Below are 24,306 nucleotides of genomic sequence, written 5' to 3' on the forward strand. Positions count from 1 at the left end.
TTTTGGAAAAGCAGGGGATACGTGTGTGTGTGGGCACCCGGGCGTGCTCAGTCACTTCAGTCGTGTCCAACTCCATGGCTCCATGGACTTGGAGCCCGCCAGCCTCTTCTGTCCGTGAGATTCTCCAGGAAAGAATCTTGGGAGTGGGTTGCCATGCCCTCTAGGGGATCTTCCCAACCCAGGTCTCCCGCACTGCGGGCGGATTCCTTACCACTGAGTCAATGAGGAAGAACCTGGAGTGTAAGTGCACATTATATATCCATTATACATGTATTCACACATATGTAACATCAATGCAGATCAATACATGCTAACGACTTGCTGGCCTGATACAAAAACCCACCGCCCACTGTTGATGCCTGTTTCCCAGAGGCTCTGAGGACAGGGACAGGCGGCAGGGGACAGGTGCTGCCGGCCCCATCTGCTTTTCCTGTTGCTGCAGCCGCCACCAGAAGCTGCCGCTACATTAATGGCTTGTAAAGTGGGCCCAGGAGACAGCAGAGCAGGAAGGAATCCGTGGCAAAAGTCTTCCCTCCCCTCGGGGACAAGCTGGCCGAGTCAGCAGTACTCCACTCGGTGCTGCTAACTGGAGCCTGTCTTGAATGCTGGAGGGAGGGGGAAGGCAGGCTCACAACCCAGGCCAGGCTGCGGGCATGTGGGCACCTGCAGGCCTTACCTGCTCCCGCCCTGAGGCCTGGGCAATCTGTGTGGGCACTCCCACTGAGAGCGGACCTCCCACAGGGTCAGACGCAGGCGCTGGGGACCAGGCCGCCCAGGCTTCTGAAGGCCCCTGGCCACCTGATGAAGGGACCCATTTTGTTACTAAAGAAATCTCCCAGTTTCTTCCAAAGCCTTTTTAAACTTCATCACAGATGATAAGTGAAAATGCAAAGTATCATACGTGTCTTCTTGCCTGTCAACTACGTAAACATTTTTGTACAATGAAAAATACTGGTTTGATAGTCCATGTGAAACTATCGGCATGTTCAGTTGCACCAGGTGTAATGTAGATAGAATCCATTCAGTTGCATCACGTGTAATGTAGACAGGATCCATCTGATCGTGCATTCTGGGGAGCAATCTTTAGCTAACAGTTTTAATCTAGTATATTTGTAAAAGAGAAACATGGTATCGGGTGTCCAGCCTGAGTCCTGTTTGACTTCTTGGGAGTTTGAAGAAAACTGCAGCCTGTTCTCCGTTGTGGGGCGGGGCGGGGCCACTGAGCCGTGCATACTGGGCCTCGATCCGTGCCAGCCTCTGGCTCCAGCATCCCCCCCTTCCTCTAACCTCTAGTCTAAGAACGTCATACTCTTCAAAGGAGGTTGCCATTCACAATAAGAAAAAGACTTTTTTTTAAAACAGTTCACATTTATTATTGATAATAATAAAAAAATCTTTTAAAGACTATCAGCATTGTATTACCAAGAGTGAGGTAATATGTTTACAAAACATTTACAGAATTTGATACGTAAATAATGAAATCAGGAAAGAAGGTGAATTAAGACACTAGTAACAGAGGGGAAACCAGAAGGACCGTTAGTGCTGGAGAAAGGTGGCATGACAGCAGCATCTGAAACAGGGCGCAGGGCGCTGAAGTACAGACGGGCCGCCGCATGAGCCCGCCCACCTGCCCCACAGCCCCTCCCGAGGAGACCGGGCCTTGCGCTCCGCTCCGGAGGGAACCCTGGAAGGTGTGTGCAGGGATGTGCTTTGAACTCTTAAAGTTACAGTCAACTCTGGGGATAAAATAGTGCCACTTCTGAGTCAACTTAAAAAGAACTGGTCTTCAGCCTGGGGGAAGGGGTGGCTGCAATTCAAATAGTTCTACAAACATCCCTGGGCTGAGGTGGACTGTCGAGTGAAGCGTTTTCTTGGCAGCTGTCAGCAAAATCGCCATCTGAGACAGAGAGAGACAGAGAAAGAGAAAGAGAGAGGGGACCATCTTCAGGTCCTTAGAATCTGGAAACAGGAAGCACTGACAGCAAGCAGTGTGGATCCACTAACTAGCCCTCCTGTGCTTTCTGGAAACAAGCCTCTAGGTGCCAAGGCTCGGCTGTGCTCCACACAGGCCCACGGCCCTGGGAGCGGCGGAGAGTCTCAGCGCGCCGCACCCACTGGGGCACCTACTGGAGAGCCGCGGCCAGCGGAGCGCGGCTCCGCCCCTCCCAGCCCTCCTGACCCCGCCCCCCGGCACACCGGGTCCACACAGCAATCCACCCAATGCCTCCAGGGCGGATTCATAACAATGCAACTCTGAGGCCCGGATTTCTGCACGCTGAAGATGGCGCCTGGCTCCTGGCCCAGATTCTTAAAAAGCACAGCCTCTGCCACACACACCACCACGTGACACGCCTTCATTCATCGTGGAGACTGACCCAAAGCAGCAACTGGACAGACTCACAGAAAACCTGCTTTTCCCATAAAAAGATGAGAAAATGATGGGCCAATAAAAAGGTAGACCAGGCTTGGCGATCAGAACCGTAAAGAAAAAATCAAAAGCAAACCAACTTCATAATCTGATCTGCTTCAAGGACATCGAATCCTCTCTTACTTGAACTAAGTTTCTACTCATCCCATTCCCTGCTGCCACACACCCACCCCTGGACACACAAGCTTGCGTGCACACACATCCACAGCTTCCTTTCACAAAGAAGCCGGGCTCCTCAGGCCACAGGCGGTCCTGGCACAGCCACGTGGTGAGAACGCTGGTCAGCTACAGTGAACGTGGGACCATTTCGAAAGGGCAAGTGGGCCTCGCTGCCCCTGAAACACCTCCAGTGACAGGAAGGACCACCTGGGCGCTGATGCTAACCGGCTGTGAGGGGCCCAGGGAGGCAAGTGGAGGAGCTCAGAAGTGACCCATGCAGGAAGGAAGAGCGGCACACCAGGAGGAAGAGGAAGAGGAGGCCCTTGGCCCACATTCACGGACAGAGAAAGCGTGCGCTCTAAGTACCAGATTTGAAGGGAGGAGAGAGAAAATAATGTTTAATGATGGTGGTGTTCTTCCTGGCGTCATGGGAGGTCCCCGAGAGCCCCCAGCCCCCAGCACCCACTGTACAACAGCGGGTCTGTTTGGTCCCAGAGCTGGGTCTGAGTCCTTCCAGTTAGGCGGCGACTACTCAGAGGAACAGGAACCCGGAGGGCGGCCACCGCCCTCGGAGGGAGTGCATCGACCACCGGCAGGGAGGAGGTGGGGGCCAGCTGCAGGCGGGGGACCAGTTGGCAGCTTCGGCTCCACGGAGGAAGGCGGGGCACCTCGGAAGGGTGGTGGAGGGACTTCATCCACTAAGGGACAGTGAGGAGGTGGCTGGAATCGTTTTTTTTTGCATCCACTTTGAGACAAAGTCAACCTCTTAATTGGTATATAAACTACTTTTCTTTGAAGAGAGCCCTTGTGCTCTGATTGGATTTTGTGCACACTGTATACAAAATCTATGGCTATTGAGTGAGAGTTACAACTACCTGTCGAGATAGCTTCGGGGTCAGTGACTACGTTTACCATCTGCAGAGCTATCTGCTACCTAGAGGGCCAGAGCAGTTCACACAACGTGGCCGCTCTCGGGCGGGTGGGCGGCGGTCCGAGGTGGTGGGCCGTCCCCTCCGCGCACTGGGCACTACCTGGAGATCATGGAGCTGGAGTGGGACTGGCTGGACGAGGTGGTGGCGGCACTGAGCTGCGAGAACCCGCTGTGGCTGGACTCCAGGCTGGTCATGGAGCCTCTGCAAGCAGCACGGGGAGGGGAGGCGTGAGGGCCCATGGTGGCCGCCCACTGCCTTCCGGCTGGACCCTGCCCCCTCGCTCCCCCCGAGGTCCCGCACCCCCTCGTGTGACGTCACGAGCTGCCCCGGCCTGGAACCCGGCCTCCGGTACCTGAAGTCCTCGGAGCCGATCACCTCGGTGTAGTACATGACTTTGCACTTGTGGGAGGAGACCTGCAGGGAGGCCAGCACGTCGTCCACGCGGGGCAGGCTGGTGGCAGCGCAGGCCGGCGTGCTGTGGAACTTCCACTGCAGGATGTAGAAGCCTGGCCACCGAGTCACGTGGGAGCCCTGGAGTGAGTCAGGGGCACAGCTGAGGACCCCCTGCTTCCCGGGAGCCCCCACAACAGGGACAGACACCAAGGGGACCACATCCCTGTCCACTCGGATCCAGTGTCGATTACAGACCCTCTCGGTGGGGGAAGGGGCCAGCTACCCTGGTTCGTGATCGGGGCCAGTCCCACGCTGCCTCCAGGGTTGGGCCCTGCAGCCAGGGCCCCATCTGCGGAGGAGGAAGCAGACGCCCACAGGGTGGGAGCCCCCAGGAGGGTCCTCTGCTTACCCTCGAGGGGGTGGGGTCTAAAAAGCTTTCCTAGACCAGCCAACACTCTGATGTGCTTCCAGTGACCTTACCAGCATATCCTGGGTTAAAAGGATGTCAGTCTAAAGTAGACTGACAATCTGTGAAAACTGCTCTCTCCCCTAATTGTGGAACTCAAGACTGTGTGATACAGCTTCAAATGTTCATTATTTTTAAAACTGAATATTCTCTTTCAGTGCTTCTAAGACTACCAAAACACTGACAGGCTTATCCCTGAAAAGTGTCAAGACAGCAAAATCATGCATCCTATGTGAAGGCCGGAAGCTCCCGAGAACTACCATTCTGAGCTCAGGCACTCAGAATAACTAGCCAACGTTTTAAATGAACTGATGGAACACTGCAAAGAAATGAGAATGCTTGGCAATGACAGCTAACAGTTCCCTATGTCCTTGTTTATCTCACTTCTATTCGGAGTGATTTTCTTGAAGGCGACCAATGCCACTGAGTCAAAGGTCATCTTGACAGCCGCCTGAATCCCAGCAGTACATGCACTGACTGCCCTCTCCTTCCTTCCGTTTGCTTCTGTGAAAACATCTCCAGAAATAATTCATGGCTCTAGACACAAGTCATGGATTCTGCTGAGCTGAGTTCTTCTGAGAGTCACTCGGTTTCCTGAATCACCCTAAGAGGACACATTGAACAGCCCGGCCAACACCCTAAGACTTCCTTCTCCAGACAGAAAACCCAGGCTGTGGGCAGGCTCAGGGGACCCTACCTGCACGCTCTCCCCTTCTTTGCAGATCAGGGGCGACTCCACCATGCTGTAGTCCCGGCCCAGCTGCCAGACTCTGTCTATCAGCTGTACGTTATTCCCTCCTGGGGAAGTGATGCTGTGCGCCCCCAGGGAGTCCTTCTTGGGTGGCTGTGGTGACCGCTTGGAGTGATAGATGTTAAAGACAATGTCCCCTTTGCACACATCAAAATCCCACGTGATCACTGATGAGGCGTCCACGATCTGAATGAGAATCTGGAAGGAGAGGTTGGCTGCATCAGCCCGCCACGGTGAACAGGAGCCTGTGAGCCAGTGCCGGGGCAACACATCCCCACCGCCCCCCAGCTCTCCTCTCAGCTGGGCGAGGGGGGTCCCAGCCCCCGGCCTCTTCAGCCAGGCTCCGCACTCCATCAAGCTCCATGCTCCGTTAGCTCCCCCTGCAGCCTGAGCGTCCCGCACATACGCTTTAGACGTCATTCTAAGCTAACGGGTCCTGGCTGTAAGAAAGGCCTTGATACAAAAGAGAAATAACACTCGACACCCCAGAAGTGGTTCCGAGGATTGCTCTGGGCTGAAGGGCACAGGGAAGGTCCCAGAGTAAACAGCCCAGGAGGGACAGAAAGAACCCCCTCGGGGAGGAGCGGAGGCGAGCACAGGCTGAGGGGTTGTTGCCAGCGGCCGCCAGGCTGAGTGGGAAGAGGGAGCCACGTGGCCTGGGTGGAGAAGGCCCCCGGTGTCGAGTGCCAATCTAAAAGCTGAATTTCGTGCAGCGCCCATATAGCTTCTCAGCAGGGAACGATCAAAGTTATAGTTTCCGAAGATTACTGTGAGAATTAAAACCAGCTGCAGAAAGTTATGTATTCACTAAAAAATCTCGGCAGAAGCCAACCCCACGCCCCACCTGCCCTGGGAGCCGCTTGCTGAGCGCTGCAGGCGGTGTGTCCGCTTCCCAGCCAGCAGTCTCTGGCCCTCCCCGCCGCTACTGCTCACTGCCTTGGCTCTATAGCTGCAAAGACTCTCCCAAAAGAGCAGACTCCACATGCACACGAGCCCTGTCCCAGCACAGTGGCGGCACCGACACCAGGGGCTCCACAGGCCGAGCTCCTTGGGACGCCAGGCCCCTCTGTGGACCGGCCCCTCGCACCTGCGTTCACTGCAGGGACAAGGAACTCAGTCCTCGTTTCACGAGACCCCCATCCTTGATGTGTCCCCTACTGAACCCCGAAACCAGAGCCGAAGTTTTCAGTGTTCTGACTAGAAATCCTCTCACAGATAACCCTGCGACCCACAAGAACACACCGCACACTGAGCTCCCTACCCGGGACGACGCAACCGTGACCTAAGCAGAGACAAGAACGCAGCCTCCAAGTAAGAAATTAATACAAATAATCCTTGAGACGCAGTTGTCTCCCCGCAGAGAGGCAGGGAGTAGGACACCTCAAGGCCGTCTCTGCTCATTCAAACCACAGCACCGTGTCCGCTCACCCTGGGAGGCGCGGGCAGTGGTGAGGGAGACACCCCGGCCAGGAGCATGGAGGGGCAGCACAGGGGCAGCTCGGCCAGCTTCAGCCCGGCTGGATCCCACGGCCCTGAGCCCCAGACCTCGGCCCGGAGCCCAGGATGGGCCGAGCCCACTCAGTGCACTAAGCCCACTCAGTGCACTAAGCCCACTCAGTGCACTAAGCCCACTCAGTGCAGAGACGCTCATGACACCAGAGCACACGCGTGTGTGAAAACAGGCACAGCCTTGCTCAGGCACCGCCACAGGACCGCAAGGAGAGAATGCACGCCTGTGAGCTTCTCCTCACTCCACAGACCAGGGAAACGGGCCAACTCCTTAGAAATAGTGAATAACCAAACCCAGTCAAGAAAAACAGAAAATGCCGAAAACATTAGACTGAGAAAGTACAGACCTCCCCCCAGGGGGAGACCCGCGAGGCACCCCCGTGTGTCAAGGGTCTCAGGTGAACCGGCGCGGAGACGCCTGCCTACTCTCCTCCTGGGGGCCCTGACCAAGGGCAACCAAGGTCTGCTCTGCAAGAGCCTGCTTGCCAGCATCGACAGTTACCTTCACTGCAGACCAAGTGTCAGCAAGACCCTAAAGACCAAGACGGGGAAAAGCATCTGATTCTGCTAAACGACCCCCTACTGGGGAGACCCACAGAAGAACCCCTGTGGGGAGGGGAGACCCAGGCCCCGTGGCTTCAGCTGGGCAACCTACCTCGTGCGGGGCCCCTTTGAAGACGCTGGCGGACTGGTAGATGGTTTCGGTCCAGAGCTTGAGGTCTTCGTTCTCCAGCTCCTCCGCGGTCCTGTACAGGGACTTGGGCACCAGGCCCCCCTCCGGCACCTCACACTAGAAACGTAAACACGGCCGTGAGAGCAGTGCCCACGGAGGCCGATCCCGAGAGCCGCACGCCAGCCTGACACGCACGACTCCGCGGAACCGCTTAGGAAATGGGAAACACCAGCCATGTCGTAAAGTACCCTGAACTACTTAGGCAAAATAATTGAGGAAAGCCACTTAAACACATGTGTCTCACTTTAAGTAAATGAGAACAAGCTGAAGCTGATTGGCCACAACATTCACAGTAGTACGTGTGTGGGATAGCATCCAGTTACTGAAGCTGGTTTATGTAAGAAGCGCTGGGTATTATATTGTGCTGCAAAGGAAAAACATTATGTGAAGGAGAGTTTTATTCTCTACAGCTACAGGCATTATTTCTATCATATGCAAGTATGGGCAAGATATATAATTAAGGGAGAAAATTTAGTGTCTACCTCAGGTCAAATGATCAGCCCACAACACCAGCCAAAAAACCAAAAAAGAGCGGCACCTTTTGAACTTGCTTGAAACAGGCTGAATTAGAATTTGCACATTCATGAATGTCCTAATTGACCTGGATATAACGACTTAACCCTCGAGTTCTTAAAATCCAAGCGTTTCCTGTGTTATCTGCCCTGGGAGGTGACTACAACAGGGAAGAAGCATGGCCGTCTCCGGCAGGCAGGGCAGCAGGACTCAGGGAGGCCGATGCGGTGACGGCAAGCTGGACGGCGTCAGACAGAGGCGAATGCGGCCTCCTCAACGGCAGCCCGACTGTGGCACAGAAGAGCCGAACCGAAGCCTTAAGAGCCTGAGTGGGGAGACCTCTGCTCTTGTGGGGGTAGATCTCTGCTCTTATGGGATTCTTACCATTGCTAACACAGCACCCACTCCAGCCCTGCTGCTTTCATTGCAACTGGAAGAGCAACCTGAGTCGTGCTCTGATACACTGCGTCTATGTGTCTCCACAGATCTGACCCCCAAGCTTTAATCTCAGGGGCGCTGGGTGGGGGTCCCTGGGTGGGGGTCCCTGGCTCACTAGCTCCCTGCACTGCACTGTGGTTCCATCCGCAACTCCTCAGAGTGGGACTGAAGGCCTGAGAACTGAGTTCAGCTCTAAACTCCTCTAAGAATCCCCCAAGATCCGCCCAAGTTCCCATCAGCAGCTGAACACGAGAGCCAGCCAGGGTGGCAGCACCTCCACATCGCACAGCCTTTACTGTGAAGGGGAGTGGATTCCCCGCTGGCATCACCTGCTGCGCCAGCAGGGCGAGTAGACCGTGCCAGGCTTGTTTCCTGGCCCTCACGTCAGGCCATCCTGCCCCCGGGGCCATGCGGTCTTCAAGGAGCTGAGCTTCTCTGGCCCATCATATGCCCCACTCATCCAGTACAGGAGCAGAAGTGGAGCCATCTGCCTGCTAACCCAGCCACGCAGTGTACTTCAAATCTCGCATCACGTAGAAGAGCTCCCTTAATTACCCTTTTTAAGATGTGTTCCTGACATTGTCCGTGGGGCAACCTTTTCGGAGAATCAGTTTGATTTTTTACCGTTTTAAAGAAATGCACAGCTGCTCTAGAACGGTTAAAGAATCTAATTTACGCAAAGCTGAGCGCATAAAGGAAGCTGCAATCACACTGATTCTAAAACAAGCTCTCTTTAGTATTAACAATGAAGAATGTGTATGTTATAAAAAATTACCTAAATGGCTCTGTTTAGTTTAACCCAGGATCAGACAGATGCCAGCCAAAACCCCCAAACTGAAAGACAAATAATCCAAACGAAAAGTTCTGAAAATCATTTGTGTCAACCACACCCACCTTCCCTGCCCTCGTGAGTAGTCAGACGTGTTACCTGCCTACGTAGGTACGTACCATGCACTCTCCACTCAGGAAATCTGGAATGATCTCTTTGTCAATGTAATCCAGCAGGCCTCCAGGCCCCTGGTAGTCATTTCCTGCATAAATCAGGAACTTCCTTCTGGTGTTGTCATCAATGAATGGACTAACCTACAAAGATTTGGAAAAGACCATGCAGTTATACTTGCTCTGCCGTCTGTACTTTCAGGGTGAGAATTGCATGCCGACATTGGAGGGGGCGGGATTCAACTTTGATACGCTCTTTCTGTAAAGTCTAAAGTGTATGACATGAGGACACTCGGGAAAACTTCCTTCCCTTAAATAATCTGAGACACTTTGATCTCTCCATGCTTGTCTTGTTTCTTAACTAGTTATACAACTTGGAGTCACAGACACACACAGGGACATGAACACATTCGTGCACGCCTTCTGGGCAATCACCCGCCACAGAGACCCACCAGCGTCCAGAGCACGGGAAATACGCGAGGGGCGCGCAGGATCAGCAGGCGGCCCAGCGTCTCGGGGTAGTTGGCCTCCACCACCTCGATGATGCGCAGCAGGGCCTTCACGCCCGGCCTCCACAGGTGCCGCATGTTCAGCCCCTCCAGGTCCACCAGGCAGGTCCAGGAGCTGCAGGTGAGACAAGCTCCGTTCAGTGCGCGCACACTTGGCAAACCACAGCCTAGAGTGACTGGCTTTCCTTTTTTATGTTCTATACAGTTACTAGTGTCCGTTTCCAAAAATACACTGGGTTTTAAAAATTACAGTGTAATGAACTCTACTGCTATCTGCCTGTATTAAGACGTGGGCCGCGGGTAGTAGGACCAATCCCCGAAATACCAAAGCCACCAAGGGCTAGAGAACCAGGATCAAAGGTGCAGCCGTCCATGAAGGGAGGCCACGTGCTGCCCTGGATCTGCTGAGCCCCCTCTACTGACCCAGCAGGGCGTGTGTACGGCGTTTAAATACACGTGTGACTGACCGGCGGCATCCTGGTCTTCGACAAACATGAATGAGTTAAGCACTGTGGCAGGGGTCAGGAACACAGGAGTGAACACAAGCCCTCCGAGTCCCTGCCCTCCTGGAGCTGATGTGCTGGTCAAGCATCCAGACCCTTCCCAGGAACCACCTCTGAACCACTGCACATCTTCAAAGCAGTCCACCATAACTGCAAGTTTGGTTTAAGAGCAGAGAATCATTTTTTTCTGTCCCACTTCCTCCGCACCAAAAAAAACAGCAAAAACCAAGCAACTGCGACCCTGGACTCCCAAAGACCATGAAACTACCGCAGGCCGACCCTCGCAGGCCCAGAGGACAGCAAGGCCTGGGGCAGAAACAGCAAAACCCAGCAGCGGCCCCACAGCTGACTGCAGCACACGCCCCACGTGTTTATCTGTCTCCCTGCTAGGACACCATGGAAAACAGGAACTACTCAGACTTGGTCCTAAAAACCAGAGTCTGGCTTTTTAGAATTCAGCTAGAAATACGTGACTCCTATTTCCAACTAGCTAGGAGGGAGAAGCAGCTACCTGATAGGCCGGCCGAAGACCTTCGTGTTCTCTTCACACCGCCGCAGGCCTTCTTCGTTGATGGAAAGAACCTGTGCACAAGAGCCAGAGACGTTCCCCATCAGCCTAAGGGGCTGACACGGCTGCATCCAGCTGCGTGGGTGACGGCAACCCCGTGTGCCTCAGGGAAGCGTGTAAGCCAAACGTCATCTACGTCCTGACACAGTCGTGTGCACAGAACATAGCGCGGAAGCAGCAGCTCGCTCTCATGGGGCACGAGCGACTGTCCTCTGCGGACCAGGGGGCAGCTCCCCGAGACGACAGGGGTGACCGGGCAGGCGGGGAGGGCGCGACCTGCTGACCCACGTCCAGAGCGAGTGCGTCTGGAAGAGTCGGAGGTGAGTGTCGGCTGAGTGGCAACACTGTGAAGCCTCACGCACCAGCTAAGAGAAAGGGCAGTGTGACAACCGGCCTCAAGTCTGGCTGAAGGGACCCCTTTGAGCTGGAGTAACAAGCCCTTCCCCGACAGACGCAGTCCACCCGCAGACCTGTGTGCACGTGTGCGGAAGCGCCCACGGAAGCACACGCACAGTGCTGGGCACCACAGAAGAGGCAACAAAATGCCCAGAGCGGGTAATTCGGGACGGTGGCTTCTCCATGTGCCTTTTAAGGTTCTGCTTGCTTGTCTCTACTTCAAGGCTAATATTCTTCTCCTCATGACTACCCACGCCGTGCAGGCTGCCTGGAAGGGTTCAGGAGACAGGGAAGGAGGTGCTTACAGCCCTAACAAAGGACGCTCAGAGCCAGGACCACGCTGTGCTGGTGCAAAGAGCACTGCTGAGAGGCCTGATCTGAGGCAGCCCCAGAGCAGAGCGAGGGTGGGGGCAGGACCCGAATCAGCCTGGGGGTGCAGGTCGGGGGAGACAGCGCCCGGCCCGGCCCCCGCGTCACCTGGAGCCGCTGTGCCCGTGGCTGTGTTCGTGCTTCCCCACCGCGAAAAACATTTTCTTAACTTTTGGGCCCTCTTTTGAAGTTTGTAGAATTTATGAATAGATCCTCCTTTCTAATTATGAAAGTGATACACGCTGCGGTGACAGGACCAGAGTCCTCTCCCACGCCCGCCGACAGAGAAGGAAGTGAAGCCAGCGGGCAGCACTCACGTATCTCAGCAGGGCCTCCTCGCCGAGGGCCCTCACCAGGCCTTTGGTGTCCATCTGCCCCAGCCGGAGCACGTAGAGGGGCCGGCCGTCTGCAGGGGAAGGACAAGCGGAGTGAGCACTGCTCCTGACCCGAACTGGGGGATGGACACTCCCGCGGGCCAATGGGGCCCCACGCACTCTCCCGCTCTGGGAAGCAGCAGCTGGCTTCGGCGGTATCCACAGGAGGCCCACCCGGTCTTTTCCCACCAGGATTGTCAAAGGAGAAAACAAAAGCCAACTGGCGGAGCAGGTCATTAGCAGGGCCCTGGAGACGCCCCGCCGGAGTGACGGGAGCCCCACGGAGCGCGGCCTCTGGCTCTACCCCCGCGCACTGACTGCACCTCACTCCACCTGCCACCAAAACTGAGCCAGGAAGCCTGTCCTGCCAGGTGTCATGTGCAGAGCAGTCTGATCAGATGGCCTCACATCTGATCATTCATTTAGGGATGCTGCTCTTGGTTCACGTTTTGTTCACTCCCCAGGTAGAGCTAAAAATTCTCCTGTTGTGATGTCCAAAATCTGGCTACACATTGTTGCAGACACCCTGCTCCTGAAAAAACTCAGCCTTCGAAGTTTTTAAAAATAAGTCAAACAAACATTTCCACCTGATTAAGGAACGAAGTGGAGCAAGCTGCTGGGCGGGGGGAGTGAGTGGCCAGGAAGCAGCGGCCTTGGGCCCTCCCTCTCCACTTGGCGGGGCACACCCAGGGCAGCGGTAATAAAACAGGCGCCCACTTGTTCACGCGGGGAGGGGAGGGACAGCGCACCCGAGTCCCCTGTTCGTCTCAGTGCGGGTCCCGACACCAGGCTCCTGGCTACCTTTGTCGTGATGGTGCCAGCCGCCCGCATAGTAGTCCTGCAGGACCTGGGGGGGGTGCCAGGTGTCGAGGATGTAGTCCACCTGGTGCTGCTTGCGCCAAGTCAGAGACTGACACATGGTCTCTCTGGCCTTGTCGATGTTGAAGTCCCGGGCGCGTAAGAACCGGAGAATATGCTCATCTTTCGGGATCTATTGAGAGGATATGTTTCTAAGCAATGTGAAAAGTTGCTAAGGGGAAAAAGCAAGTTACCAAGGGAATAAGACTCTAAAAAGTCTTACTTCTTACTGACAGCGAGCTGCATTATTACACTATTTAAAATTAGCCACTACCAGAAATACTTTCCTTAATGCTTTAGAAAATCTGCATTATTAGTCTGAATAATCTTTAGACTATTCCCGTTTTAGTTTCAGCAAAGGAGAGTGAAGGCGTAAGTAACTTCTTACACACCAGCTGCTTTGACTCACTGAGTAACCTGCCAGCTTCTGTGGTCTGGGCACCTTCCGGTACAGGTATTACATGCGACAGAAATGCAGGGTGCAGAGCAGTGTTGTTGGCTGACAGTGGTGCTGGTGTCCTGACACACCGGAACCTTCTTCAGGTTCCACTCCTGGCAGATGACAAGTCTGACAGGTTCCCCTCAGTAAAACACAAGGCCAAGACCGTGTCTGGGTCTCCTGTGGACCAGCTGTCCTCGTCCCCAGCCACGTGCCCACACTGCTGGTGCACAGGTGAGGGGGGCATGCGACTGGCACCCGGCTGCCCCACGTTGGGAAAATAAAGCACCGAGATGGCACGGTCTCAGAAAGGACTACCATTACATGGGAGTGGCTGGGAATGTTGGTCCCAGAACCAAGTGGCCCGGCTTCAAAGACCAACCCCAGGAGGCACTAGACGGTAAGGCCCCCAGCAAGTTACTGAAATTTGTGTGCACAACAGGGATGATAAAAATAGCACCAACTCACAGGGCTGTTTGGAGGAGTTAATAAAGATCTTAAACCAGAGTCTAAAGCATGGTCAGTGCTCAACGATGGCAGCTCTGACCACAGTGGGTGTGTTCTTGCGAATAGATACAAATGGTCCTTGGATATTGGACGCTGGAGACCAAGACCGACAGAATTAGACACGAGCCCAGCGCAGGAGGCCAGGAATTACCCAAACACACGGACCTGCCTCTGTCCTACACTGGTCCCCTGTGAGATTACAAAAAACCTAACTCCTTATGAGGCTACGTAACAAAAACCTCAAAATTAAAGCCTAGGTAATATTTTTAAGAGGACCTTTTTTTTTTAAAAGTATTGAAGTTGTAACAATACTGTTTCTGTTTCATATTTTGGTTTTTTTTGGCCACAAGGCACATGAGATCTCAGCTCCCTGACCAGTGACAAACCTGTGGCAGATGGCAAATTCTTGACCTTAACCTGGACCACCAGGGAAGTCCTGAAGCCCAAACAGTTCTAATCTCTGAATAACCTGTGAACTACTTCCAAACCTTCTGAAAAGTAAAATGAATGAATATTTGTGGTTAATTCTTACAATATTGCTTTGTAACTTGATACGTAATTGTTTTTAAGGCCATTCTCTGTAACATCTACAAATACACAGCTATTTATACACAGCAGGGCGTCCTAACTTGCTACGAAGGACTCAGATGCCGCACACGGGGTCACAGATCCACTGCCTCTTTGACTGAAGGGACATTCCCACCTACGGCCATCGGGCACATTGACTGCGAGTCACTCAAACAGGACCAGGCATCCGAGGTTGAACAACGGCACCCCTGCACATGTGCGTGGATGCACACATGCATGGATGCACACTCAAGCAGATGCTCACTTTGCCCTTGTGGGTCTCCTGGAGCCACTGGCGAAGCCGGATCAGGCAGCTCTCCTGCAGTGGGGTCAGGTCACCCAGGTATCTCTTGATGTAGTCTGCATCTAGTTTGTCTGGAATATAAATTACGGACGTTCTTAACAATAAGAACATTGGGGCTTGAAGGCTTCCAAACTGCCCCACTCAGTGACGTTCCCATGTAGTCCTGGAGTCTAAGAGATAAATGACCCATGGGGGATGGTGGACTCTAACCAGCCACCAAAGGGACCCCCAGTGGCTCTCTTTAAACCCAGGCACTGCAAAGCCACACGGTAACGTGGGCATTCCAAGACACACCCAACTGCCACCAGGTTACCTCTATTTGCCAAGTATCAACTCTATTCATGATATCACGGCTGTTATCGATATTTAATATTTAATTTAGAGGGCAAAGCTGAGCCACAGAGAAGGCAGGAAAAAATAAATGCCAATGATTCAACAGAACTTCTGAGGGCAGGATTTTCTTGTACTGTCTTACTTTACAATGGGCATGACACTGAGCAATCAAAAAGGGGGTGTGTGTGTGTGTGTCTCTGTGTGTGGGTGGTGAGACACACAAGAAAGGCGTGGAGCCTGCCATCTACAGCTGTGTCTCTCCATGAAAGTCATTTGGTTCCTCTGAGCCTTAGTTATTAACTCAGTTATAAAACAAAGACAAAAGCATTTCTTACCTAAAAGGGACTATTATTAAACGAGCAAACATTCACAAAGTGCTCAGAAGAGTGCCTGGCATCTAGGAAGCCGAAAATGGGTATGCTGATGATATAACTGTGTTAACCCCTTCCTGACCATTTAAAAAAAACTCGTTTCTTCATTCTAAGAAAAAAATAAAATGAATGTGTTATGTAAGCCAGAGGCAAGGGGACAGTGACAATATCCATTTTTTGTTCGTGTCACAGCTATGTGTCCCAAGAGGCAAGGGTTCCAGGTCAGCCTGGAGTCTTGCCCTTAGAATGAGGCCCCTTGCAGACTCACCGTCCGGGGTCCCTGCTGTGGGCTCGGGTGCCCCGCTTGGGGTGCTGAGGGGCTCACTGCTCAGCCCTTCCTTGAGCGTGGGGTCAGGCATGACGACAGTCAGTGATGCTGCTGGTTTCTTGCAGGACAAGGACGTCTCCAAAGAGGGGGCAGTGGCAGGTGGAGTCCAGCGGGGCACAAATGTGATGCCTTCTTCCTCTAATTGACGAAGGTAGTATTCGATGATTTCCTTCCCCTTGGGAGCAAAGCCAGTTTTGAGGTTAGTACTATTACACTGAGCTTTCAAGTTACTCACTCCTCATGGGTTTTGAAAACCATGATGAAAACTGACTGACTACGGAACAAATAGGAAAAAGAAAAGCCAAATGCTTTCGTGGGTTTTTTCCCCCCTTAATTTTACTTCCCCTTCTCTAGAGGTCTAGGAAACCGTGTCTCAGATGGCATTTTTATGGAACTAGTCACAAGCACTGGTCTACCACCCTGTGCACAGTATGTGCTTTGTGTCTCAATCCAAATGCTTTCCAGCACCTCTGAGAACAAGCCTTGGGAAAGTACCCCCTAATCCCATATGATAACATTTGACACCAAAATGCCATGCTGATGAGCAGCAACAGGAAAACAAGACGGAAGCTTCTTCCAGGGAAGAGGCACCTCACCTCCCAAGGCCTGGGACCCGAGAGGCCTCCCCCAAAGTGCCTCTTCAGGACAGCAGGGCCTCCCTCAGCGGGCCCCAGACTCTGGTCCCCACCTCTACCTGCAGTTCCGAGTAGGAAGCGCCTCAGCCAGCGGCTGCACACTCGCCGCTGACCTCCACCAGCAACCAGCGCAGTCTGCAGCCCCCACCCTCCCCTTTCACTCACCGGGACCCCTGACTGACCCACCCTCAGCCTCCTGAAGGGACCAGCTTGGACCATCTCAAGAGACTCCTGCCCACCCCGCTCCATGAAATCCCAAGGGACACTCACTTTTTTAATGTTGCTGGTATATTGTTTCATTGCAATTTTTTCTACTGTACTTTCAAAACCAAAGAAAGATTTAATATCTAAACTTGCTGACTGTTCAAAACAGGTCCAGTCTTCATTTTCAGGGTGAACCTGCAGGTAAAAGAGGAAGTATTTTCATTAATTATACTGACAACTGAGATATTATTTGCTCCTCAGTTCACTGGTACCAAGGGGAAGAAAAAACACTTATTTTACTAACAATGTTATTATCATGAAAACAGCAGAGGGAAAAATTACAGAGAGGTTCAGAATTATGAAAAGGCTCACATAATATTTTTAAAATATTCTAAAGATGACTATAAAAAGGAGAGCTTTATTTTCATGCTTGGTAGTGTCATTCATTTATTCATTCATTCACCACATTTATCGAGTAGTGTTCTCTATCACAAACAAAACCAAGATCCCTGCCTTGTGAAGGTTACAGTCTCGCAGAAGACGACTGGCAGCTGGCCATAAACACAATAGGTAAGAAGTTACTTCAATGCTGGAAGAGAAGCGCTATCGGAAACAACAAAGTTGGCAGCAGGGTTAAAAGGACGGGAGGGCAGTTCACAGAATTAAACAGGGTGCTCAGGGCTGGCTTTGTTGAGAAAGGCAGACCTGAGCGAAGCCCGAAGGAGGTAAGGATGGGCCTCGAGCGGAGTTCTGGGGGCAGAGGGAGCAGAGAGACCAGGGGCCCTTTGGGAAGCACGCTGACGTGATCAGAGACCGTGAGACAGCGGGCAGGCCTGCGCACGAGGCAGGCAGGACACAGAGGAGAGAGGAAGAGAAAATGCAGGGCCTTGTGAGCCACTGTGAGGCTTGAGGGTTTTTCCTCTGAGTGAACTGCAGACCCTGCAGAGCTCTGAGCCCTGAGAAAGCATGCCGTGGTCTGACACACTTTAAAAGGATCACTCTGGATTCAGTGTCAAGGATCCATTACAGGAAGGTGAGGGTGGAAGCGAGAGACCTACTGGGTTCTTCCATTACTCTGGTCAGAGAAGCTCTTGCTCTGGCTGGTGAGCAGGGAAGACAGAAGGCAGATAAACGCACACAGATCCAATCTCAGAGGGACACACATTTCAAAAGTGTTAGCGTGGGCCTGAAACGATGTGGTGTATTCCTATTAAAGAACAAACCAGGGCATCACTTGGCCACCTTAACTGTCACAACAATGTAGTCCCTTCTGCAGGACACCCCAGCTGCCACCCTGCTGATCCCACACATCAGAAACCAGTAACTTTGTGTGAGAGAGAACTGCCCTCTCAGACAAAGACACACACTGCCTAACGCAAGGGCCGGACGGCTCTCAGAAGACCACGCCCCCACCTCCCACCCCGCCGGGCGCAGCTACTCACGCTGTAGCAGCAGTGCTCGTTAATGATGACCCGATTAGAAAACGTTTCGTTATGGGCCTCAATGTGCAAAGTACGTTCCCGAGAGTTCAGTGAGTTTTTCTGGATAAAATAAACGTAATCAACTCCTGCAATCTTCAAAACAGAAAGAAAAAAGGGTTAATGAATAACACCCAAGTGCAACCAACAGAAGCAATAAGCACAAATTCATTTTGGTTTTGGGGGGATTGCCTTTTAAGGTGTCCTTTCCAGTTACCTTTTTTAGCAGCCGAGGAGCATCTATATCCAGCTTGCAGCGCCTTTCTATAACATGAATGGCCCCATCTTCACTCCTGAATTCATTCACAGTGTCACTGTCCACAAACATTGGAATCAAAGGACACGTAGGGAACCTCCTTTCATAGGCCTGTGAATACAATTTTGAAAAAAAGGAATTGAACAAAGATATAGCCTGGCAGTCTGGCACTGATGGTCTCCCTGGAATAAAGGCATCTCTTCATACATAACAACAGTTACATCACAGCTACCTTCATCTTTACACCTTAAACTTTCATTATTTGAAAAAAGAAAAAGACATTCTGTGTGCATGGACTGGAAGACTCAACACAGTAAAGATGTCAATTCTCCCCATATGGATAGACAGGTTTAACATAATTCCTTTAAAATCCCAGCAAGATTTTCTTTTGCATCTTATGGACAAGAGTACTTTAAAACTTACACCGAATGGCAAAAGAACGAAAATAGCTAAAGCAATTTTGAAAAAGAAGATTATGTTCGGAAGCTCCCCTTCCCATCTCAGTATGAATCCTCGTTCTGCGGCTACAGGAATCCAGACTGTATGCACGGGTGGAGGGAAAGACACAGAGCTCCGTGGGCGGAGCAGGGAGCCACAAACTGACCCACACAAATGTGCCCCCAACTGGTGTTCCCCCAACAAAGCTGCTAAAGCAACTCAGTGGAAGAAGGATGGCCTTTTCACAAATATTATTGGAGAAATTACACATCCACAGGGAAAAAAAAGGAACCTGATGAACCCCATACTTATAAAAACTATCTCAAAACGGATTATGAACTTAAATGTGTTTGTAACGTTGTTTTAGAAATTTATTGTCTTACTGCCTCATGCAGCTTCTAGGATCTGAGTTCTAGGACCAGGGATCAAACGTGAAATGTGGGCCCCCGGTAGTGGAAGCACAGAGTCCTAACCACTGGACACCAGGGAAGTCCCTGTAACATTCTTGAAATGACAAACTTATAGAAATGGAGAACAGGTTAGTGGTTGCCAGGGGGCGAGGGGAGTGGCTGTGACTGTAACACGGTAGCAGGAGGGGAACCTTGGGAGACGCTCTGTCTCTTGACTGTATTGTGTTGATATCCTGGATGTGATGCTGAACCATCATATTGGTTGTGATGCTGACTGACAGTCTTTTTGGATGTTACTATCGGGGGGAAAGTGAGTCAAGAGCATGTGGAATCGTTCCATAATATTTCCTGGGAATAATATGCTATTAATATCCTATAAGTCTATCATTATTTCAAAATACAAAAACTTAAAAGAAACAAGATTTGCTATATAATTTGTCCAAACTTTTAGAAAATGCACATAGGCACCAGATTTGGTTTGCTCCGTAGCCATACGTGAGGATTACTGATCTGAAGATAACTGAAGCCATCCAGTGGCTCGCAGGTGTGGATGAGCAGGAAACCCCAGGACACGGCGGTGAGAAGACACCTGAAAAAGGAAGCCCAGGGCTCGCCTCTCAGCTCTGCTCCCCATAAGGACAGGCACCGAGGTGACCGACAGATGCCACTCCCCTCTGAGGCTGCAGGAGAAACAGGACGGGGGAACCGAGACATCCCACCTGAAAACTAATGACAACCAAGCACAGATCTGAGGAAGAACCTTACCGTGCTGAAAAGATTAATCAGTGTGGAAGCGGCACACACTGCCCTGATTTTACCTCTGAAACAGTGGGAGCAGTTTCGGAGCACCATCATGCTAAAAAGTCGGCCTTCCTGGACAAGTTCCACAAGCGGTCCCAAGAGACCCCATGAAACACCAGCGCAACTGGGCAGCTCCCCCACCCAGGGTGCTCAGGACCATCTCATTCCAAGTGACTCGGTTTTCTGTATGTGTCTCATCTTCTCTCCGTCACATTATCAAGGTTCCCCAGTCTGAAACATGTATGCCGCACTCCTGCTGTCCACGTTATTTACAAGGCACCAAGCTAGGCAACAAGCAAGGGAGGGGAAGAGGAAGCAGACAGTTCGGGAAATGGAGTCAGGGAAACACACAAGTGTCCTAAGAATAGGCAAGCACTCTAAGGGCGCAAGGACAAAAGAGTTAACAGCTTGGAGGGGTGGAGGCTCCGGAAGGCTTCAAGGGAGAGGAGGCATGAACACTGGGCCTTAGCGTGGAAAGGTCTGTGCATGGTCAGTGATGAGGGGAGAGCACTTTCAGGACAGAGAACCCAGGAGTGGGACTTTGAGGAAACCTCGGGGTGAGCAGGGACCCACAGCCAGCAGAGGAGGGAACTGGTGACCTGCACTGTGACACCGAGACTGTCACGCTCTTGCTCAGCACCAACCACGTGGCCGGGCCCCCAGGGTGGATGCATGTATGTGTGTGTGTGTGTTTGGGGGGCGGGGACCAGGACCAACAGAAGGCCCTGCCTTCCTGGAGCTGCCCTCCTCGTGGGAAAGGAGCGGATGCCACCATGTGACCAGATGGTCTGGAAGGGAGGCAGAACTCACGTGGTGACCAACTGTATTTGCTTTTTAAACGTTTTTACTTTGGGACTTGAAAATACATTCTTCATACATACTTGAAAATACATTCCTCATACATACTTGAAAATACATTCTTCATACATACTTGAAAATACATTCTTCATACATACTTGAAAATACATTCTTCATACATACTTATCTACTCCCCTTCATTCAAATATATTCTGAATCCCATAACTGCTAGTGTGGGATATAAATCACAGGAAAATTCTCTTCATGCCTTTTATAATAAACAACATTTAAGAAGTTTATTCAACTGCTGAGATCATACCTCAGATAATTTAGGCCTCAATGAGGCCCTAAAATTTGTTAGTATTAGGCATTGCACACACAACTCTAGAGAAAAAAAACGCTGAGTATCCTTTGTTCTACACACTAACATTGTCTAAACTGACTTCTAAATTTTCCTACATTAAAAAAAAAGGCTTTTTACATTTCAGCACTATGACATGTCAAGAAACTGAGAGCGCAAGGGCTTCAAAAAGAAAACAGTTCTTCTTAAGTGACATAAAGGGTAGAGTAAGTGCTTGGGCAAGAAGCAACCTAAACTTGGTCCTCTACCACTTAAGTACCTGATATAACATTTGCAAAATACCCACAACATCCTTTAAATTCCTGAAATAGAGTGGTCAGCATAAGGCATTACCCACACAGGCTAGCCCTGAATTTAAAAGAGAAAAAACTTTCCATCCCCTGTAAATCTATCCCTCCACATGGACTCGTATTCGCTGAGACATCCATTTTCACCTCGGTATGCCCCAGCCAGACGGTGTTTGAGGTGTCCAGGCCAAAGAGCCACTAGCACAAGAATCGGCATGTTCCTCTCCAAAGCTCGGTCCGTGTGGAAAGTGGTTACTAAGCATCTGTCCTCCTCCCTCCACTCGGCTACAGGGCAGAGACCAAGTCCTACTTCTCTCTGATTATCCAGAAGGACCTTACTCAATGTCTGAAACAGAGTCACTGTTCAATAAACATTTTTTGAAATACGGAATAAGAGCTTCCTAAATAAATCAATGGATCCAGCTTTGTGTTTCTGTGCTCACTTACCCTGGCTTATCTTTAGGAGGTATGTGAGGTTATTGAATTTTGTGTACTGTTAGCACAGAAAACTCTAACTTTCTAGAGGATTAAGGGAAAGGAAGACTGAAAGAAGCTGGCAAAATTTTAGTCTCTGAAATTGCTCAGGATATCAGCAGTATTCTTGCCTGGGAAATACATCCCATGGACAGAGGAGCTGAGCGGACTACGGTCCATGGAGTGGCAAAGAGTAGGACACGACTTAGTGACTAAACCACCACCACCCTAGCTTTTCAGCACAAACTAAAACCTATAAAGTTTCTGAAGCCTCTGAAAATTAGAAGCATTCTAATTCTATTAAAATATTTTATTAAAAGCATTTACGTTCTAGCTCTATCTGGAAGGGCCTGGAAGATATGACACCTCAGCCGCAATAAGCACACTTGGCATCCAGTTCCTGTTTTCCAAATACCACTCCCTACTAAAAAGGAAGCTGTGCTCCTCGGAGAAGAGGCTGATTACAAGTCTGGAGCAAATAAAGGTCACGGTGAGTCTGAAGCATTTCTTACCAGAAACCAAGAAAGTGCTCAGTGACTGATGGGGAACCTGCCCGAATGGGTTCCCCTTATCAATCCTCGGACAACTGGAGCACCAGAAAGAAAAAAGGTGATAAAGCATTATAAACCATATAGAAATACTCAAGCAAAACGGGCAGGGAAGCAAATTTAACAGAAAAAGATCATCCAATAATCACAGAAGGAATGACATAATTAGAAAAACCACATTCTGCAACCATCAATTTATAATAACAGACTCACACAAGGATCATCAAGGGATTCTACAGAAAGGGAGTTGATGGAAGACACCACAGCCTCAAAGTGTGATCCTGCTGGTTGTGAGTGACACAGGCACAAGAGAGCCACTGTCATGGAAAGATCTAGAAGACACCACCTTTACCAAATGACTGTCTGGGACCAACCTGACAATCTGTGGGATGCAATGGAAGCACACACAAGCATGAGTCTTCATGATGCAAACGGCGACCTGAAGCTAATCAGGAGCAACAAGGCAGACCTGACCTGTGGAAGATTCTGCACGACAATCAAGACCTTTAAAAGAGAAAAACTGTCCATTTCCCTGGTGAGTCCAGTGCTTAAGACTCCGCCCTCCAGTGCAGGGTGTGGGTTCAATCTCTGGTCAGGGAACCAACATCCCATATACCATGGGAGTGGCCAAAAATTTGAAAAAAGGAAAACTGTCAATGTCTTGATGAACAAAGCAAGCAGGGGCGTGTCTGGCATTAAGACAACTGAGGAGACAGGATTATCGAACGCAATGCTGCCCTGGCTCCTGGAGTGGGGTAAACATCGCTCTAGCAAATAGTTAAGGAAACGTGACCACATTAATAGTATTAACTGCATATTAACGAGTATTATTCTATCAGTGTCTGATTTCTCAGTTGTGATAATGCCAGTTACATAGGAGAACATCTATTCTTCAGTATTTAGGGCAAAAGTGTTAAGATATACACAGCTTACTTTCAAGTGGTTCTATAGGAGACAAAAATGGTGTATGTGTGGGAAAGAACAAAGTAAAACAAATGTGTTAGTTTAGGTGAAATGTGTACAGGTACTCACTACCCTTTATCAACTTTTTTAATAGAAATTTTTCAAAATAGAAATTTGGGAAAAATATTAACAGGGAAAATTCACATGAAAACCAACGGTGCCTCTGCACATAACTAAGTGCAACACTGTCACATGTTACCCATGAAACTGTTTACGAGGTCAGGTGCGCCCACAGCCCCAGCCCAAGGCAGAGGCCAGGTGTGCAGTCCAGGGGGCCCTCCTCCCACGGGGCCGCCTCCCCTGGGGGCTTGCTGTCGCTCGGGCTTGCTGTCGCTCGGGCTTGCTGTCGCTCGGAGGTGAGACACAGGCCCAGGGAACTCAAGCTTCTGGTTTCTAAATCCCGATTTTACAAAATGACCCTATTTTTAAAACCCTGTTTGAGACTAAGAGCCCACACCTGCAGACCTTCAATTTTATTTCTGCAGGAGGAAATCTTCAGAAGTGAGGAAGAACCCCACGTTTTAACCACCACCAGGTTCCAATCACTGCATCAGAAAGAAGAGCCAAGGGAACTTTCAAATGCCTTTTTCTTTTTTTTGCCAACTATCTGCAGTGCTATCAAGTCATTTCCTAATCACACTCAATATTTATCTAATACAAAAACCAAGAAAGGCTGAAGGAAAGTAACTCTTCCAGAAGTAATTGCTTCAGAGGGAGAGGCATGTTCTCTGATGTTTCCTCTTAAAAGGAAAAATTACTTTTGGAAGAAAAATAACCACTGTAGTCATTTGCTGCCTCTCTCTAACACAGCGGTCGTTTCGACAGTAAACGCAGCCCTACGGCCTTTTCCACTCGCCTCTGGGAGGAGGGCTGCTTCTCAGTGACAGCTCCCCTCCTACCTTCCGACACCCACCCTTCCTCTTTCAAAAGGGATTTCTGAGCCTGCAATTTGGGAGCTTGGCAACA

General features: G+C 50.9%; 1 protein-coding gene across 2 annotated transcripts in view; it reads right to left on the minus strand.

Moving 5' to 3' along the window:
- Positions 1-1,372: 1,372 nt before the first annotated feature.
- SEC14L1 (SEC14 like lipid binding 1) overlaps positions 1,373-24,306 on the minus strand; it is a 47,903-nt gene continuing 24,969 nt past the window's right edge. For both annotated transcript variants that reach the window (XM_052657430.1, XM_052657431.1), the window contains exons 3-17: positions 18,222-18,371; positions 17,969-18,100; positions 16,593-16,721; positions 15,628-15,862; positions 14,617-14,726; positions 12,782-12,971; positions 11,924-12,012; positions 10,785-10,855; positions 9,714-9,885; positions 9,271-9,405; positions 7,294-7,428; positions 5,076-5,327; positions 3,872-4,050; positions 3,619-3,720; positions 1,373-1,897 (exon numbers count right to left, since the gene is read on the minus strand). In XM_052657430.1, coding sequence (XP_052513390.1) covers positions 1,882-1,897; positions 3,619-3,720; positions 3,872-4,050; positions 5,076-5,327; positions 7,294-7,428; positions 9,271-9,405; positions 9,714-9,885; positions 10,785-10,855; positions 11,924-12,012; positions 12,782-12,971; positions 14,617-14,726; positions 15,628-15,862; positions 16,593-16,721; positions 17,969-18,100; positions 18,222-18,371 — 2,097 coding nt within the window. In that variant the 3' untranslated portion in view covers positions 1,373-1,881. The remainder of the gene's footprint in view (positions 1,898-3,618; positions 3,721-3,871; positions 4,051-5,075; positions 5,328-7,293; positions 7,429-9,270; positions 9,406-9,713; positions 9,886-10,784; positions 10,856-11,923; positions 12,013-12,781; positions 12,972-14,616; positions 14,727-15,627; positions 15,863-16,592; positions 16,722-17,968; positions 18,101-18,221; positions 18,372-24,306) is intronic.

Source organism: Budorcas taxicolor, chromosome 19, assembly GCF_023091745.1.
Source record: "Budorcas taxicolor isolate Tak-1 chromosome 19, Takin1.1, whole genome shotgun sequence".
NCBI lineage: Eukaryota > Metazoa > Chordata > Mammalia > Artiodactyla > Bovidae > Budorcas > Budorcas taxicolor.